The 17482-nt window shown below is 46.1% G+C and overlaps 2 protein-coding genes across 6 annotated transcripts; one reads left to right on the top strand and one right to left on the bottom strand.

The window, feature by feature from the left end:
* Positions 1–4324: 4324 nt before the first annotated feature.
* On the top strand, positions 4325–8120 carry LOC127316534 (uncharacterized). 2 transcript variants are annotated; one of them, XM_051346953.2, is made up of 6 exons: positions 4325–4825; positions 5904–5988; positions 6073–6153; positions 7063–7170; positions 7264–7533; positions 7867–8120. In XM_051346953.2, exons 1-6 carry the CDS (start codon positions 4371–4373, stop codon positions 7960–7962), a joined length of 1095 nt encoding a protein of 364 aa, XP_051202913.1. In that variant the 5' UTR covers positions 4325–4370; the 3' UTR covers positions 7963–8120. The 2 variants fall into 2 exon arrangements, with proteins under 2 accessions (XP_051202913.1, XP_051202912.1); XM_051346952.2 differs by having other exon boundaries at positions 4326–4825; positions 5793–5988.
* Positions 8121–10617: 2497 nt separating this feature from the next.
* Positions 10618–14332, bottom strand: LOC127316530 (pentatricopeptide repeat-containing protein At2g22410, mitochondrial). Of its 4 annotated transcripts, none has more exons than XM_051346951.2 (3): positions 12090–14332; positions 11715–11890; positions 10618–10930 (listed from the first exon to the last, which is right to left on the bottom strand). In XM_051346951.2, the coding sequence occupies exon 1, from the start codon at positions 14160–14162 to the stop codon at positions 12225–12227; it is 1938 nt and encodes a 645-aa protein (XP_051202911.1). In that variant the 5' UTR covers positions 14163–14332; the 3' UTR covers positions 10618–10930; positions 11715–11890; positions 12090–12224. The 4 variants fall into 4 exon arrangements, with proteins under 4 accessions (XP_051202911.1, XP_051202910.1, XP_071679779.1 ...); XM_051346950.1 differs by lacking the exon at positions 10618–10930 and adding an exon at positions 11501–11640; XM_071823678.1 differs by lacking the exon at positions 10618–10930 and having other exon boundaries at positions 11501–11896.
* Between the last annotated feature and the right edge of the window lie 3150 nt (positions 14333–17482).

Genomic DNA, 17482 nt, shown 5'->3' with positions numbered 1-17482 from the left:
CATGCGCCGCGACTCTTCGGGTAATCCCACAATTCATTGTAATTATATTATATATACTCCGTATTATCAAAGTATTTAAGTCCGGTACCACCGCCAACGGCGATTTACACAAAAATGACTCTTTTCTGAAACTATAGCACAGACTGACCTCTCGGGCAAACTATTTCACCCATCTAACCCTTTTGTGTGGCGTCCCTCCCATGGGCGCCGCACCTGACCGAGTGGCGCCCGTGTGGCCAGCGCCACACTCCCATCCGACGTGGCGCCCTGGACGCTGAGGTGTGCTCGAATCCGACGTGGCAGGATGTGTGGCGTCGTCCACATCGGCAAAGTGTGGCGCCCGTGGCAAGGGCGCCACACATCCTGTTATGTTTGCACAAAACATACTGTAAGACAATTCTCTAGGGACTTAACCGTTTTGGCGACCCTGTTTGTGTGGCGCCGACACCATGGGCGCCACACTTCACCATGTGGCGCCGACGACTCGGGCGCCACACAAAGAGGCTAGCCAAAACGGCTAAGGACTAATCGTCCGGAGCCCCTGGATGTTTTCGACGTACAAGTTGATATAAGTTGACATGTGTGGCGCTGACGCCATGGGCGCCACACTGTGCAACGTGGCGCCAGCGGCACGGGCGCCACACAAAGAGGCTCGCCAAAACGGCTAAGGACTAATCGTCCGGAGCCCCTGGATGTTTTCGACGTATAAGTTGATATAAGTTGACATGTTGGCTTGGGGTTTGTTGGCTTGGACCTTGTTGGCTTGGAGCTTGTTGGCTTGGAGTTTGTTGGCTTGGGGTTTGTTGGCTTGGAGGTTGATTTGAAGCTTGTTGGCTACTTGATGCTTGACTTGTGCTAGCATCATTGCCCTTTGATTTTTTGCCGGATGTACATTTCCTTTTATTGTGGCCCTTACTATTGCATGATCCACAATTAGTTGGCTCGCGAGCCTCTTAGAATAACTTGTTTCCCGAATTACCCCATCTATCCATATCTCCGTGATACCTCTTTGTCTTTCTTGTTCCACGTTTCACAACCTTCCATTCCGGATCTGTCCAAACTTGCACTCCATGATACTCCGGCCATTGTGATTGGTCCAAGTAGGGAGAAAACCGTGGAGCCCATTGATACGTCTCAAACGTATCTACAATTTCTTATGTTCCATGCTAGTTATATGACAATACTCACATGTTTTATATACACTTTACATAATTTTGATGCATTTTCCGGCACTAACCTATTAACAAGATGCCGAAGCGCCAGTTCTTGTTTTCTGCTGTTTTTGGTTTCAGAAATCCTACACAGGAAATATTCTCGGAATTGGACGAAACAAAAGCCCACGGTCTTATTTTGCACGGAGCCTTCCAGAAGTCCGAAGAGGAGACGAAGAGGGGCGACGAGGCGGCCACACCCTAGGGGGGCGCGGCCCCACCCCTGGGCGCGCCGCCCTATGGGGTGGGCCCCTCGAGCGCCTCCTGACTCTGCCCCTTCGTCTATATATTCTCTCCGTCGCGAAAACCCTATTACCGAGAGCCACGATACGAGAAAAGTTACTGTGACACCGCCGCCGCCAATCCAATCTCGGGGGATTCAGGAGATCGCCTCCGGCACCCTGCCGGAGAGGGGAATCATCACCGGAGGGCTCTACATCACCATGCCCGCCTCCGGACTGATGCGTGAGTAGTTCATCCTTGGACTATGGGTCCATAGCAGTAGCTAGATGGTTGTCTTCTCCTCTTGTACTATCATGTTTAGATCTTGTGAGCTGCCTATCATGATCAAGATCATCTATTTGTAATGCTACATGTTGTGTTTGTTAGGATCCGATGAATATGGAATACTATGTCAAGTTGATTAAATGATCTATCATATATGTGTTGTTTATGTTCTTGCATGCTCTCCATTGCTAGTAGAGGCTCTGGCCAAGTTGATACTTGTAACTCCAAGAGGGAGTATTTATGCTCGATAGTGGGTTCATGCCTCCATTGAATCTGGGACAATGACAGAAAGTTCTAAGGTTTTGGATGTGCTGTTGCCACTAGGGATAAAACATCGATGCTTTGTCTAAGGATATTTGTGTTGATTACATTACGCACAATACTTAATATAATTGTCTGTTGTTTGCAACTTAATACTGGAAGGGGTGCGGATGCTAACCCGAAGGTGGACTTTTTAGGCATATATGCATGCTGGATAGCGGTCTGTGTTCTTTGTCGTAATGCCCTAAGTAAATCTCATAGTAGTCATCATGATATGTATGTGCATTGTTATGCCTTCTCTATTTGTCAATTGCCCAACTGTAATTTGTTCACCCAACATGCTATTTATCTTATTAGAGAGACACCACTAGTGAACTGTGGACCCCGGTCCATTCTTTTACATCTGAAATACAATCTACTGCAATCTCTGTTCTCTGTTGTTCTTCGCAAACAAACATCATTCTCCACACCATACGTTTAATCCTTTGTTTACATCAAGCCGGTGAGATTGACAACATCACTGTTAAGTTGGGGCAAAGTATTGTGATTGTGTTGTGCAGGTTCCACGTTGGCGCCGGAATCCCTGGTGTTGCGCCGCACTACACTCCTTCACCAACAACCTTCACGTGGCCTTCATCTCCTACTGGTTCGATAACCTTGGTTTCTTTCTGAGGGAAAACTTACTGCTGTGCGCATCACACCTTCCTCTTGGGGTTCCCAACGGACGTGTGCATCACGCGCCATCACCCATGTCCTCTTTGTGGCTTGGATGGAGAACTCGGACTCCCGAACGGTGAGCGGGTTATAGTAGACGACATGTCTAGTGCGTGCCGCTGTTAGCAAGTGGGAGCAAGCCAAATGAAGCAAAGAGGGCCTCCTACATGTGCATTCACATGTCTTTAGGGACACACGGAAAGCCCGGCCTCCGTGTTGGACACCACCTTATGTGGTGCCTCCCGGCTCATTCACTTGGTAAACCCGGTCAACATTGTCATAACATGTAGCCGTTTGGGAGTCCGCCTTCCTCGCCTGAAATTCCATGAACTCTTCAACCTTCGTTGGGTACTCGCACTTCCTAGCAATTTCCTTCTCCGTTTCATCGGTGTAGTTTTGGAAATAGACATTCAACTTCTCAAATGTGTATTGAATTATTGCCGTCACGGGCAATGCACGGAAACCCTTCAACACATTGTTGAAGCACTCGGCCATGTTGCTTGTCATTTGACCATATCTCCTAGGGACTCGGTTGCGGCCATCGCTAACAACAACCTAGGGACTCGGTTGTATGCTTCCTCCCAATCACCGTACAACATCTTGAATGCGGCTTGTTTGGCCTTCCATGCCTTCCCGTACTTGACGTCGTAGTCAAACCGGGATTTCACTGTATCTTGCACGGACCTAATGCTCATGATAGGAAGTGATGATATCTCCGTCTGGTTACCTTCTTGAAGATCTCGGTTCTTTCGGCTTCCTTAGCCGTCAAGCCATCCTCGTCAAGTTCCTCTTCGGGTCCATCATCATCCGAGTCTGACGCATAGCATCGGGAATAAGGAATGGAGTGGTCCATCTCCTCTTGCGTCAAATATTTATCCAAATCACCGACATTGTTGTCATTCATCTCGAAACTATCATCACCATCGTCATGCTCGTCATACTCCTTGTCCAACGGAGGTTCTTGGGCAATGGGAACAACACATACACACATGTGTTCATTAGTTACCATAATCATCATAATCTACCCATACGAACTAGCACACTACCATTTCTCCTACTTCAATAACCCTAACATCCAACCAAATCCACATCCACCCTCAAATCAACCAAATCCACATCTAGGGTTTCACATGTAGATTGAACCAAATACACAAAATCAATGGATGAAAAAAAGGGGAACGGAGGAGATTACCTCAAGGAACGGGTTGGGAACGATCTCCACGGACAGATCTGACGAAATTCAACGGATTTGAGTAGGGATTTGAGGGGGGAGAGAGAGTCGGCCGCAAAACAGAGAATGGAATGGCTGGGTCGGGCTGGGGCGGGCTCGCGCGGCCACACATAACAGGATGTGTGGCGCCCTTGCCACGGGCGCCACACTTTGAAAGTGTGGCGCCGGTGTGGGCGGCGCCATACATCCTGCCACGTCGGATTCGAGCACACCTCAACGTCCAGGGCGCCACGCCGGATGGGAGTGTGGCGCCGGCCACACGGGCGCCACTCGGTCAGGTGCGGCGCCCATGGGAGGAACGCTACACAAAAGGGTTAGATGAGTGAAATAGTTTGCCGAAAGATCAGTCTGTGCTACAGTTTCTTTTTTTTTTTTTGTCTAAATCGCCACCGCCAACTACGTTTTTCACCGCTTCTCAACCCCCAAGAACCTCAAAGCCGCCGGCCATGGCCTACCTCCCGCCCCACAAGCGCCGCTCCGGCGGCTCCGACCCCGCCCCGCCCACCTCCTCCCTTGCCTCCCTCTCCCTCTCCTCCTCTTCCCCTCGTGGCCGACACCAGCTCCGCCCGTCCAACAACGAGATCATCCACGCCGCCGGCTGCGTCTCCCGCTGGTCCCCGCTCCCGCCCTTCTCCCCCGACTCCGACGACGCGGACTCTTTCCGTCTCGAGCCCTTCGCGTGCGAGCCCGTCGAGCGCAAGACCGGCTCCAAGCCCCTCGTCCTTTCGCTCTCCTCCCCGAAAGCCTCCTCAGCGGAGGCCGCCGCCGCCGCCATCGCCGACAGGTTCCTGCCAGAACTCCTCGCTGCGGCGGAGAGGGCGAAGCACGATGTTCCCAGCAGGAAGGAGGAAATACTTAAGCTGAGCCTCGTTGCCAGGGTGGGGAAGGTCCTGTTCCAAACGTGAGTCTTCTTCTCTTACACCGTCTCTGGGTTTTTTTTTTCTTCACTACCTTGTTGCAATGAGCGTGCAAAGCATGCGAAGTGGTAACGCTTGTGTGCGTAGTGGTGGATCACATGTCTCCGTGGACTCATATATGTGGTTTGGTTCCCCGTTCTCATGGTTATAAACTTATAATAAATACGCAAGTTGTTACTATTAATTTTACTGACATTGCGTTTGGTAATCAACTTAAAGGCAAATTACTGACATTGCGTGGTAATCAGCTCAAGGCAAATGTAACAACCCTGCAATTGACAAAACATCCAGAGAATACAAACCAATTATAGATTGTTTAGCAGTTCATACTTATTCAGTTAAGACATAATTGATTACCAACACCATGCCAATTTACAATGAACCAATTTGCAGAAATGTGAAGCCGTCAATCATTACAATCATGAAACTGATTCTAAAAGCTGGCAATGATCAAATTGATTCTCAAGAGAAAAAAAGTTGATCAAATGAAGTAAGCTGTTTTGACAAAACTTTTAACAAACCGTTGTCAAGTATAATATGCTATCGAACATCAGGGGCTGAAAATATAGTTACCTGAAATTGAATGGATATACTATCGAGCGGGGCAGAGAAGGTCGTAGCAGGGGGGAGGCCCTCTGTAGAAGCTGCAGGAGAGGGTTACGGGAGGAGATAGGATAGAAGGGAGGGGTTTTTTTCCTTCATGAAGACAAGGCAGTTTTGGTAAGTCAGAAAAACTGACAGTTTGACTAACGGAATCTGTTTGACATTAGACAGTACTGGTATTTTGCCATGAGAAAACTGGACTTGAGTGGTATCTTGGCACTTTGGTTTTCACTACTGGTATTTTGGCACTTTTGGTTTTGATTGGTGGTATTTTGGCTATTCTCTCTTATTTCATTACCTTGTGATGAGCTAGCAAAGAATGCTAAGTAGTACTGCTGGTGTGCATAGTGGTGGATCACATATCTCCTTGGAGTCGCTCCGCGACGCTGCAAAAGCTGGGAACGAAGGATCGAAGAGCCAAGTCCGTAAATGTAAATCCTTCTACACTAATGTGCCCAGGGAGTGTTTTGAAGACATGGAGCAATCAGCTGTTAAGCTGATGGGTCTGGAGTTGGACTCATCAAAAGAGCACTACCATGTCAAGGTTTGCACGTCTAACAATGTGAGACTTATCCTAGCTTGTTTGTTCAGACTAGTTAATCATTTCTGCCCATTAAATGTGTGATAGATATTTGACAAGCACCAAAGTGATTCTACCATGTCTTGCAAATGCACTGTGCAAGAAGATGGGAAGCTTGCAATCCATAAGGTGTGCCTTCCAGTCTGTCCTTGCTTTTATATTTGGTTCTTTGAACTCTCAACTCTGGAGTTTCTGACTTCTCCCATTACCTCAATGTAGTTTTATATAGGTTATTGCTAAATGCATAGTGTGAAATATGGGGGGGGATTATACATAGTTTTATTCTTTTATGCCTGAAATTTAAGAATCCCAAGAATGTCAAGATAAGTAATTCATGAAAAACATCTACAGGACCCTATAAGCACATTATGAAAACATATTCCGTGATAGGTCTAGTAACAACGATTTGGTATTATAGATGTTGATATTTGTGACTTAAAAAAGGTTTGACTTCAGAGAAACTTAATAGTGCTTGTAAAACCGAATGGAGGGAGTATCATGCTTATTTTGATTCAATGAAATTGTTGGCAATTCAGTAGGCACGCGTACAAAAAAAAAATTTTTGAAGCATGCAAATACTTATGAAAGAATTATTTTCTAAAGCAGTCACATATCTTGTTCGTAGGTCTATAGCAGAATGTCAAGCTCTAAAATCCTTGTGCTCCCTAGCTTAAAAAAACTGCAGAAACAAGTTAAACTCAGTCTGATAGCTTTTTAACTAAAAAGCAAGTCATTATTTTGCTTACTGGCAGTTTGCTTTAAATTAATTGAAGTGGGATTGTTCTAGTCACTAGTGGATGCTATTTTTTACATTCTACCACATATTGTTTGGTATAACATATTCCCATGTAGATAGGTGAGGAAATCTTGAAATTTTCATTTATATCAAATGAATAGGGGCATTTGGTTAGATGATATGTGATTTACATACTGTGGCTGCTAAATTGTTCGTATGCACTAAAAATTTTCTTCTCATTATAAGCCACTGGCTAACGATAAATTTTCTTCTCATTTTGTCCACTGTTACTTCTCGTGCAGGTTGAATTGAATCAGATACGACAGTTGGTGGAAGACATATCCTGTCTGTCCCAAGATCTTGACTTAAGGCTGATGTTGAGTACCAAAAGGATACTGAAAAACGTAGATGTGAGTTCATGTTGGAACTACCTTGATCCTCTCTGCCTTCTTTTCTTCGAAAAAAAGCTTATGTTCGGCTGACTCATTTGATATCATTTGCAGCCTGAGGTGGAAAATGCCATACAGAGCTTAGTGTCTTCTGCTATTCTTGATCCTAATGTAAAAGGAGGACTCAGATGGCCATTTGGGAAGGAGTCGATTGGTGAGAGGTTCAGCATAGTTGGAGTGTGGCATACCAACTACAAAGCTTTCAGGAATAAAACATTAAGGTTCAAGCTGAGACATGCTGATCGGTTTGACCACCGAAGCTCGACTGGAGAGGTTTCCAATGAAGTTACCTTTAAACTAACTGGCATATCAAAGAGGCTGCAGGTTAGTAAAGAGTAAATTGATTCATAAGATAATAGCATGGTGCATCAGTTTGAGCAAGTTACTAGATTTTTTGTTACATTTACTTTTATACATTTTATTTATGCTGGCTAATGTTCAAACAGGCATTCCTCTAAAATAAATGTTCAAACTACCTTTAAAAAGGCCCTATTCATTTCTGCCTATTTCATTAGTATGCCATGTGCACACCTAATATAAACATTTTGTTATCGTACCAACATATGGGTACTCTGATCTGTAATTATCGCTAGTGTATTTTCTGAATTGACGGTGGATTGAACAGCACAATGATTGTCCTTCTTGTTCATTTGCCAGGACGGCAATAAAGAGGTAGACTCTCTGAAGGAGATGCTGGAATCTGCTGTGCGGATGATCTGGGACAGTGCTTTGTGCTACAAGATGGCGCACTGAGCTCGGTGGCTGGGTTTGCGGTTGGCTGATAAGTACATTGCATCATGTGGTTGCTTAACGATGTTAATGTTGGTTTGTAGCCCTCCTGTGTAAATAGTTTTGCATCGCTGTGAGTTTACTGAATATGCTGTCTACCTTCAAGTTGCAACTTTCAGATTGCGCTTCTACTTCCTTTTATTTCTCATTTTTTCAGCAGCTGAAGCCTTCGTCCCTTAGGCAGTGGCTGCTTGCTTGCCAGTCTTCCTCTCTGGGGGTTATGGCTGCTTACTTCTATCAATTCTAATTCGGCTCACTATGGTTGACTTGCTTGGTCAGATAGGTGATACCGTGATAGTTAGGGTCATGCCTCGCTTGGTCAGATAGGTGATAGTTAGGGTCATGCCGCCTGGGTTACTTTTGCTTGTTTCCATGAGAGTAATTAGCTAGGGCGAGATAATATACGATCGTTGTATTGGTGATCTGACTAAGCAAGGTGATTTGTGTTGCCTTCTTTTTGGGTAAAATCCTCCTCTTGTTAATGATCTGTATTTTCTCCCACCCCTCCTCCACCTTAGTCTACTGTGCATTTAATACATTACATAACAAATACAGAGTAACCCAAGAAACTTGTATATATAGATTTATAACAAAAATAAAATACATGAATTATGAACTTACACAGGGCATCTATACGCCTTATCGAAAAAAGCGTACATACATGCATAACACAAAGTAGACTAGAACAATATCAAAAGTATGGATATCATCACGGACATATTATTTGTTCAGTTAATCTTATTATTTAGCAAGCATCACGTTGAAGGTTGGACTGCAAGCCGGAGCTAGTGGCTCAAAGCTGTCCGGTCAATTTCTCCTTGATCCGGTCCATGGCCATTCCCTTCTTCTCGCGAATTTTTGGCAAAAGAGACCACCATACCTAATTTATTGACAAAAATGATCACCTATGAGTGCAATTGACAAAAAAAGATCATCTTCTCCATGGCGGCAGCGTCCCCAGGTGACACGTGGCACATGCCGCCATAGCCTGTGGCGGTACGTTAGGCGCGAGTAGCGTCATCCATCGCCGTCAACTATGGTGGGCCATGCCGCCGGAGGCAATAGCGGCAGGGTGACGTGGAGGATGCCTCCACTGAGTGTGGGAGCAGGCCCCGCCCCTTGCCAAAATTAACTAGTTGTCTTGGGCATGGACTAGCTATGTAGCTTAGCTACTGCAGGGTACGTACCACTGCCTTCTTTTTGCAGTTTTAGCCCTCTGTCGTGGATCAGCTCATGCATGCCGTGGCACCTCTTTTTGTGTGTCTCATGCATGCCGTGGCACCTCTTTTTGTGTGTTTTCTTCGGGCTAGCACGCGGCCGCAAAAGGCTGGGGCGATCTTCAACGGGGCGACGCATTTCAGACACCGAAAATATCCGCATGTGTTCGTTTGCGTCGATTCAAATGGTCGAAATCGACCGCGCGTCCGTTTGCGTCGGCGGTGGCTCCAACGGCACGCCACATTTTTTTCGATTTGCTTTTTTATAACATGAAAACATAATTTACATAGTAAAAAGAAAGGAAATAAAAACCCTAAGAACGCATGCGCCTACTGGTTCTCGTCATCGCTGTCGATCGAGCTCCGGTACCACCCATGGCCAGTCGTCTCGTCGTCATCGTGATCGTCATGTGCAGGCGTCGGCGCCTGCCGTGTTCGACGACGAGGCACCGGTGGACGGTAAAGGGGAAGTCCCTGTCGCCTAGGAAGCCTGCCCTGCTCCTCGGATCCTTCTCGGACGCAAGATAGGTGCGCCAGCTGTCAGAGTTGATGACGTAGGCGGGATTGGCGCGGAGGTCCGGCGGCGGGTACCGCCGTCTGCGCCGGATCTCTGCGCTCCTATATGGCTCGCGCGAAGGCACAGGCAGGACGGGCACCCGGAGGTAGCTCAGCCGCCAACCGCCAGGCATGTGCACGTCCCCCAGCCATCGCACTGCGTCCAATTCGCGTGCATCAGCCGCACCATGTTGACGGGCAGCGGCACCCTCTGCCGCCACTCCTCCTTCTTGGTGTCGCCGCCGGACGCCTCGAAGTCGTTCTTCTTCTTCCCTATGGTGTTGCGGCGGCGCGCGGCGTGGTGGTGGGAGTGGAGGTGTGGGCGATGGCAGGAACGATGCCGGTCGACTTTTAAGGCCGGCTGCGTGCGGAAAACGATGCCATTGAAGGCGGCAGAAGCCCAGCCGCCGCCCGCTAGTGCGCACGCAGAAGAGGCAGCTGCGACGCAGACGCGGAATCACTGACCACAGAAGCGATGGCCACGGAAGCGATGCTTTCGATACAGGCTCGCTGCTAGGCGGGCCCGATGAAGAAGCGAGCGGTCACTTCGGGCATCCGCGCAGCATCCGCCGCGACGCATTCCAGAGGAAAATATGCGCCGAATTTGCGTCGCTGCGGAACGAACTGGTCCGCTAAAGCGTGTTTCGGCCCGGGCGAATACCATAGCTAGCTAGCTCAGCTGCTCATTTTGGACTTCTAGGATCCAGGACGGTGTGCAGGCCATGTCGTAGATAGGACATGGGTACTCCTGTAGCGAATACTTACACAAAAGCTCCTCCTCCAATGTCAATGTATCGCATGATCTCCTGCCATGTAATATTTAATTGAGGATGCAGAAAATTTTGGCAAGGGCCGGGGCCTGCCGCCACAGTCAATGGAGGCATCCTCCACGTCACCCTGCCACCGCTGCCTCTGGCGGCATGGCCCGCCACAGTTGATGGTGACAGACGGCGCTGCTCGACATGTGACGGCAAGCTCCTGCCGCCACATGCTGTGGCGGCATGTGCCACGTGTCACCTGGGGGCGCAGAGAAAGTGGTCTTTTTTGTCAATTACACTTATAAGTGGTCTTTTTTGTCAATAAATTGAGCAGGGTGGTCTCTTTTGCCAAAAAAAAATCTTCTCGCAGGTGTTGGCACGATTCTGCGCATGACTCCTTATCTGCAAAAGGAAATGCACAGTATGGCATGAGGGTTCAGGTCAATGATTTTCTTAGATATTCTATTTCATATTAAAATAAATCTATTATTTATTCAACACTTCAAATGAAACCCAACTTGTTTTTTATAGGTACACCAGTCTATAAACCATTCAACATAGATTTGCTTAGTAAACACTTGGAAAGACCAGAAGAAGGAAATACTAGACCTGTATCACAGTTTTTGAGCCAACAAATGCTTCTATCTTTTTTCCAATTGATTGAAGCTATAGCAGACAAAAAGGAAGAAGGTCATTATAGGTATACCATCAGTTGCATCCCCACTTACTCCGACAGCTAATAGGACTAAACTATTGCAGCTGAATCCCTTGTCAAAAATCTACAGTTTTTCTGCTCTTCCCAGCTGCATACAGCATGTGCTCCAAACAAACACAAAACTAGCTGAACAGTAAATAGTCAAGCACGTTCATCCTGTAACCCCGGCGTTACATCAATCGGACATTACTCCCATCTTAAAATAAAGCATGCCACATGTCAGACCCCTTGAAACCACAAACATCCGACAAAGCACGTATATCAAACTACACGGCGTTCCTGGCTTCCCCTTAACCGAGCCCGGAATATCCGTACCACATTATTAGGCAGAAATACAAATTAAAGCCCTTGGCGGCTGACTCTATCACGATTAGGGCGCAGTCAAACTACTGGTCTGCTGAAGGTACAAGAAAAATGGTGTAAGCAAATAGTTCAATCTCAATAAAAGCTAATAACAGTTTGTTTCCTTACAGGTTGTCAGTCAGGATGCTCTACTGTGGTCCTGCCAACCTCTCTTTTCCAAGCTTTTAGTTTCTCAGAGTGTTGGTGACGCATCACAGCCAAGGGAATGGCTCCTCAGCATTACCGATATATGCCACTCACCTAAGCTGTCGGTTTTCCAGTAAACCATGATATCTACAGAAAGCCTGGAACTGAACCAATTAGCAGGGTAAATGCAGGTGTATGTGAAAGGACAAATAATAAGCTGTACTTGCAGAAACTCTCCATAAATGTGAATGAAACTTAATTAAATTTCTAAAATTATTTTTATCCACAGCTCAAAGTTCAGATGAACCTAGGTGTACTTTCGCTCTTTAAGGGATGTGCTTATTTAGCATGGCATACCTTCAGGCTTCAGCAGACAAGCTGATTGAAGATGAATATTATCCTTTGGGGCCCATGTGCAGAGTTGATTTCTTCTGTATATCTCTACAGCATCAGGTTCTGATTGATAGTCAAAGCACTCCTAAATGGATTGTTTCACCCTTCCACGATGAGTTCTACTGGTTGCACAGGCAGGTCATGCAGAGAGACCAAATGATACGACAACTGATCAACTGCCGCATATATCTCGTTTGAGCTTTCATGTCTGATGTCCTCCACTCCAAATTCGTGTATGCCATTGCTTACTTCAATTGAACTAACACCCATATCCTTTTTTGTTCCCCTCTCTCTCATTAACTTCCTGAGCCTTTTCATGTCTTCCAACTGGTGAGTTTCATAAAACAAGTTCGAAATTAGGACAAACAAGCCTCCACTGATTCCCTCTAGCTCGAGTAGTTGTTTGATCACAAACTTGCCGATAGCCACATTCCCGTGGATTCTGCATGCTCCAAGTATAGCACCCCATACCACAACATCAGGCTTCATTGGCATATCTTTTATTAGATCAATGGCCTCTGCTAGATGGCCACGGCGACCAAGTAGATCAACCATGCAAGCATAGTGCTCAACTTCAGGCTTAACATTGTAAACATGCAGCATGGCTTTGAAGTAATACTGTCCAGCTTCTAGTAGACCACCATGACTGCATGCAGAAAGAAGACCAACAAAGGTGATCTCATCAGGGGCGTACGCATCAGATACCATAGTTCTGAAGAACATGACTGTCTCCTGTGCACGCCCATGCATGGCTAGCGCCCCAATAATCACATTCCAAGAGACAACATTTTTATTTGGCATCTCACTGAACAAGCCTATGGCTGTGTCTACCTGACCACATCTTGCATACATATCAAGAAGCGAATTAAGTAGAGTGATGCCAGGATCGCTGAAACTGTCTCTAACATAGCAGTGTATCATCTTTCCAGATGCCAAATCGCCATTTTGTCCGCAGGCAGAGAGGACAGCAGCCAAGGTAACCTCATCTGGAGTGAGACCTAAGGATTTCATACGGTTATAAAGATCCAATGTTTCACAGCATCGACCACTTTGGACATAGCAAGAGATCATGGCATTCCAAGAGACTACGTTCCTCTCTGGCATCTGATCAAACCAATTTCTTGCAGCATCAACTGAACCATGATTTGCCAGAGCGCATAGCATGGAAGTCCATGAAACCACATTCTTTACACGCATCATGTCAAAGCATCTACGAGCCATCCCCACATCCCCGCACTTACCGTACATGTCCACCAGTGCGTTGCCGAGAATGAGATCAACCCGAGATCCACTAGCCAACATATGACAATGCAGGAACCGGCCGACTTGAAGATTTCCCTGACTTGAACAAACAAGTAGCAGGCTGACCAATGTAAACTCATCTGCCAGCAATCCTTGACGCCGCATCTCTCTAAACAAGGAGCACGCCTCGCCGGTATCCCCATCCTGGGCGTACCCGCCAATCACCGTGTTCCACGACACGACATTCCTGTCTGCCATCTCATCAAAGAACCTTCGAGCGTCCCGCAGCGGAGACCCTGCCGACGCATAGGAGTGCAGAAGCGCATTGGCCACGAAAATCTGCCGCACGAACCCTATCTTGACAACCACTCCGTGTGTGGCCAGCGCGTGCTCCGCCGCCCGCGCCCTTGTGCACGCCTTGAGGACGAATGGCAGCGTGAACTCATTGGGCAGGATCCTGCGCCGGAGGATGTCACGGTGGAGACACAGCGCTTTCTGGGGGAAACCGCTGTTCGAGTAGGCCCTGATAAGGCTGTTGTACATGAACCTGTCCGCGTAAGGTGTTCTGTCGAACACTTTGCGGGCGTGGCAGAGTCCGCCATGTCCAGCGCCACCTGAGAGCGCGCAGTACGAGGCGACGAGCTGGGAGGCGACGGAGGCCACGGCGGAGAATCCGTGGAGGATGAGGTGGGCGTGGAGCTGGTCGAGGTGATGGACGGAGCGGCACTGGCGTAGGAGCTCGAGGACATGGCGGGAGGCGACATCTGCTGCCGTCGATGCAAGCATCGAAGACATCAGATCAGGCCGATGGGCCCTAATTGTTAGATCAGGCCGGACTTGGTTGAGACATGATTATCAGGCTTGTCCATAAATACGAGGTTTTCACCCCAGTACTCTGGATCTCCTTTCTACCTCACTGCTCCATACCGACACACAAAATGGAAGAGAGTGTCACGACTGCAACGTCTGAAGATTCATTGTGAAACTGTTGGAATTTTGGACCATATTGGATCAACAAAATAAATATTTCATAAATTTCTAATAAATCCTAGAGGTCCACTTGGCCCATTCATGCATGGCATGGGGTGGGATAAAAGTTTAGTCCCACATTGCTAGTTGAATAAGAGTTGGAGCAGCTTATAAGGAGAGCTCTTCATACCATTTGTATGAGAGAAATAATAGGAGGAAATAGGAGCTGATCACACGCGCGCTCCTCCGACGATTAGTCGTCGGACGCTCGCCTCCGTCGACATCGACACGGAGGCCGACAACCTCTTCAGCGACATGGCTCTCAACGTTGTTGTCGGCCGACGACTTCTTCCCTGACATCAGCAACCTCTTCAGTGACATGCATGACTCTCAACGGCGATAACACCACCGCTCATTGTCAGGAAACACATGCTCTTATCAATCTGTTTAGACTTGTTGCTCCAAAATTTGCTAATATTTTCATCAAAAACTTCATCGGAGTTCCATTGTGACAAGAGCTGGTTAAGAGCAAGGATATTAGTACAGCTAGTGGACATTATCATGTCAATAGTTAGACGAAGAGTTCTACTATTTATTACTGTATGGTTCATCTCTAGCTCTCACAAAGTAGTTAGGAGCATGTGCGGCAGCTAGCTATCTTACGCACAACTTCTTTTCTCTATCCTCTTACTCGGCGAAAATATAATATTTAAACTTTTATAGAGTTATGATGTGGCCCTATTATACTTGCTCTAAGTGGTTGGGCTTAATGTGCTCTAAGGCCAAGTGTCGGTGTGCGATCGTGTGTGAGTGGCCTTTGACACCTGCGATCCTTATTCGATGCTCTTTGAGTCGGATAGAGGGTACAATGGGTGAGGAGGCCGGCCCAACAAGGCTTTTTTGCACTTCTTTTTATTTTATTTTTTCCTATTTCTCATTTCACTTTCTTCTTTTTTATGATTTATAATTCTAATATTTTATTTTATTTCCTAATTTATTTAAATTGTATTATATTAATTTACTTTCTTTTTATTTTTATTTATTCAGATTTTGTATTTACTTTTTAAAAGCATGCATGGCCAGATTTTTCAATATGATTCTTTTTCCAATTAGATGGAATTTATTTTAATAGGCATAAACACAATTTTTAATACTATCTATGCACATTTATGTTTATTTCACGTTAGTTATTATTATGGGAAAACACGTAATTGCAGAATGGTTTGAGATTGCCTTATCTCTAAAATGTATGAAAAATGTGTGTGCGGTACAAAATAATCCTTCACGCGGTACAAATAATTGTTCACGAAATTTAAATAATTGTTCACTACAATAAAAAAATGCCACGCAGTACAAAATAATTGTTCCCATGGTAAACAAATGGTCATAAGGCTAAAAGTTATTGTTCGTGTAATACAAAATAATCGAGGATCAAAATAACTGTCCATGCGCCAGTTAAATTCTAGAATTTTTTTCGAGAAAACGTAAAAGCTTGTGTTTCGATGCATTGATAGAGAGAGTTTGATACAAGCCTAGAGAGACCACACCTGAATACAACGCGACACACTACACACTAAACTGTGGAGAGCAGTGCCGCAAGCCCCGAAGCTCCCGCTATCACCCACAGTTAAATTCTAGAATAAATTCATGTAAATGCAAAGCACCCATATCAAGTCGTATAGAACTTGAACCTAGGTGAACCAGTTTCACCACAGGGAACCTAACCACCAAAACCGAGTGCAATTTGCATGTTACATCTGTTTCTAAATATAAGACATTCTAGCGGTTCAATTTCTAGAGCTATTATATTCAGAGGTAGTATTTGTCAACATTTTCTTGAACCAACGACGAGACGATTTCCTGACCCGAATACCACAAAAACAACGAGCAAATTGCCAGCGAAGCAAATCTAACTTAACTTGGCGAAATTCTGTTTTAAATTGAAACGGTGGAGTCGTGTGCACCGGACCGTTTTGATCTATCGTGAACTCTTCTGGCTCTTGCCACGATCGGCTGGCAAGGCCTATATAAAGCCTAGCCCTATGTGTCTTGACCTCCAAGCCGGTGCTTCAGGAATCACGATCCTTTTCTTCGGGAAGCGGGTAAACCAATGTCGCCAAGCCCCATGCATGGGACGGAGATCGGCAGCCTCGACGGCCGGCGCAGCGCGGAGGCCGCGTCCGCTTCCACGACCCGCGCGGCGCGGCGGCGGCCCTAAGTGACCGCGGTAGCTTCGACGACCGGTGCCGCTTCTGGCGATGTTTACACCGAGGCGCGCCCGCGCGCAGAGCCCGGACGGAGGCTACTAAGAGCATCTCTAAGAAGATGCCTTATTTTAGCCAGAAAAAGCAGGCATAGGGCACACCTGTTTTTGCCTTATAGGGCATCTAATTTTTTTTTGCTTTACCAGATGCCCTATTGTAGGCACATCGTCTTCAACAGCTGCCCTATTTTAGGGCACCAATGCTGCCCTCTTTTTTCTCCATTTTTTGCACATTTACATACATATGTCAAACAAAATAATATGTTGATGATCCAAAATAATCTCAAACAAATAAAACTTAAATTGTGCTTCAATTATTATACTCCTTCTGTCCCAAAATGTAAGGCACCTAAGCATTAGTTAAAAGTTAACATCTTCTAAGTTTGACCAAGTTATTAAAAAATATGGATATCTACAATATCAAATAGATATTTTGAGAAACTATGCTTTCTGGTGACTCTATTGATATTGATTTGGCATTGTGAATGATTATATTTTACGTATAAATTTGGTCAAACTTAAAATACGTTAACTTTTGACTAAAACTTAGACGCCTTATATTTTGGGACGGAGGAAGTAACATAATACAGATAGTTCATCAAATAGTTTGTCAAGCAGCCCACAAATCAACAGACAATACCAAATTGTTCGTACACAACAACACAATAGCAACATCCAATCAAGTACATGGCCTAGCCCTTTGCCCACCACTCCTCCACAAGATCCTTTTGAAGGTCGTCGTGTCCTTCAGGATCTCGAATTTTGTAGAAGGCATCAACAAAGTGGGCAGCTCCGTCTCCTCCATGTGTCGGCCGCACAGGATGGCCCATCAAGTCGGAGGTGCCATAGCAAACATTGTGGCCACGACCAAACTCTATAATCA

This window comes from Lolium perenne, chromosome 7 (genome assembly GCF_019359855.2).
Source record: "Lolium perenne isolate Kyuss_39 chromosome 7, Kyuss_2.0, whole genome shotgun sequence".
NCBI classification, from domain to species: domain Eukaryota; kingdom Viridiplantae; phylum Streptophyta; class Magnoliopsida; order Poales; family Poaceae; genus Lolium; species Lolium perenne.
This window is presented reverse-complemented; position numbering and strand designations above follow the sequence as displayed.

What these genes read in the sequence shown, in the direction of transcription:
- LOC127316530 (XM_051346951.2), bottom strand. Translation starts at nt 14,162, where the DNA reads ATGTCTTCGATGCTTGCATCGACGGCAGCAGATGTCGCCTCCCGCCAT.
- LOC127316534 (XM_051346952.2), top strand. Translation starts at nt 4,371, where the DNA reads ATGGCCTACCTCCCGCCCCACAAGCGCCGCTCCGGCGGCTCCGACCCC. An exon ending in GGAAGCTTGCAATCCATAAG is followed by an intron (nt 6,154 to 7,062) that starts GTGTGCCTTCCA and finishes CTTCTCGTGCAG; the next exon opens with GTTGAATTGAATCAGATACG. An exon ending in GCATATCAAAGAGGCTGCAG is followed by an intron (nt 7,534 to 7,866) that starts GTTAGTAAAGAG and finishes TTCATTTGCCAG; the next exon opens with GACGGCAATAAAGAGGTAGA.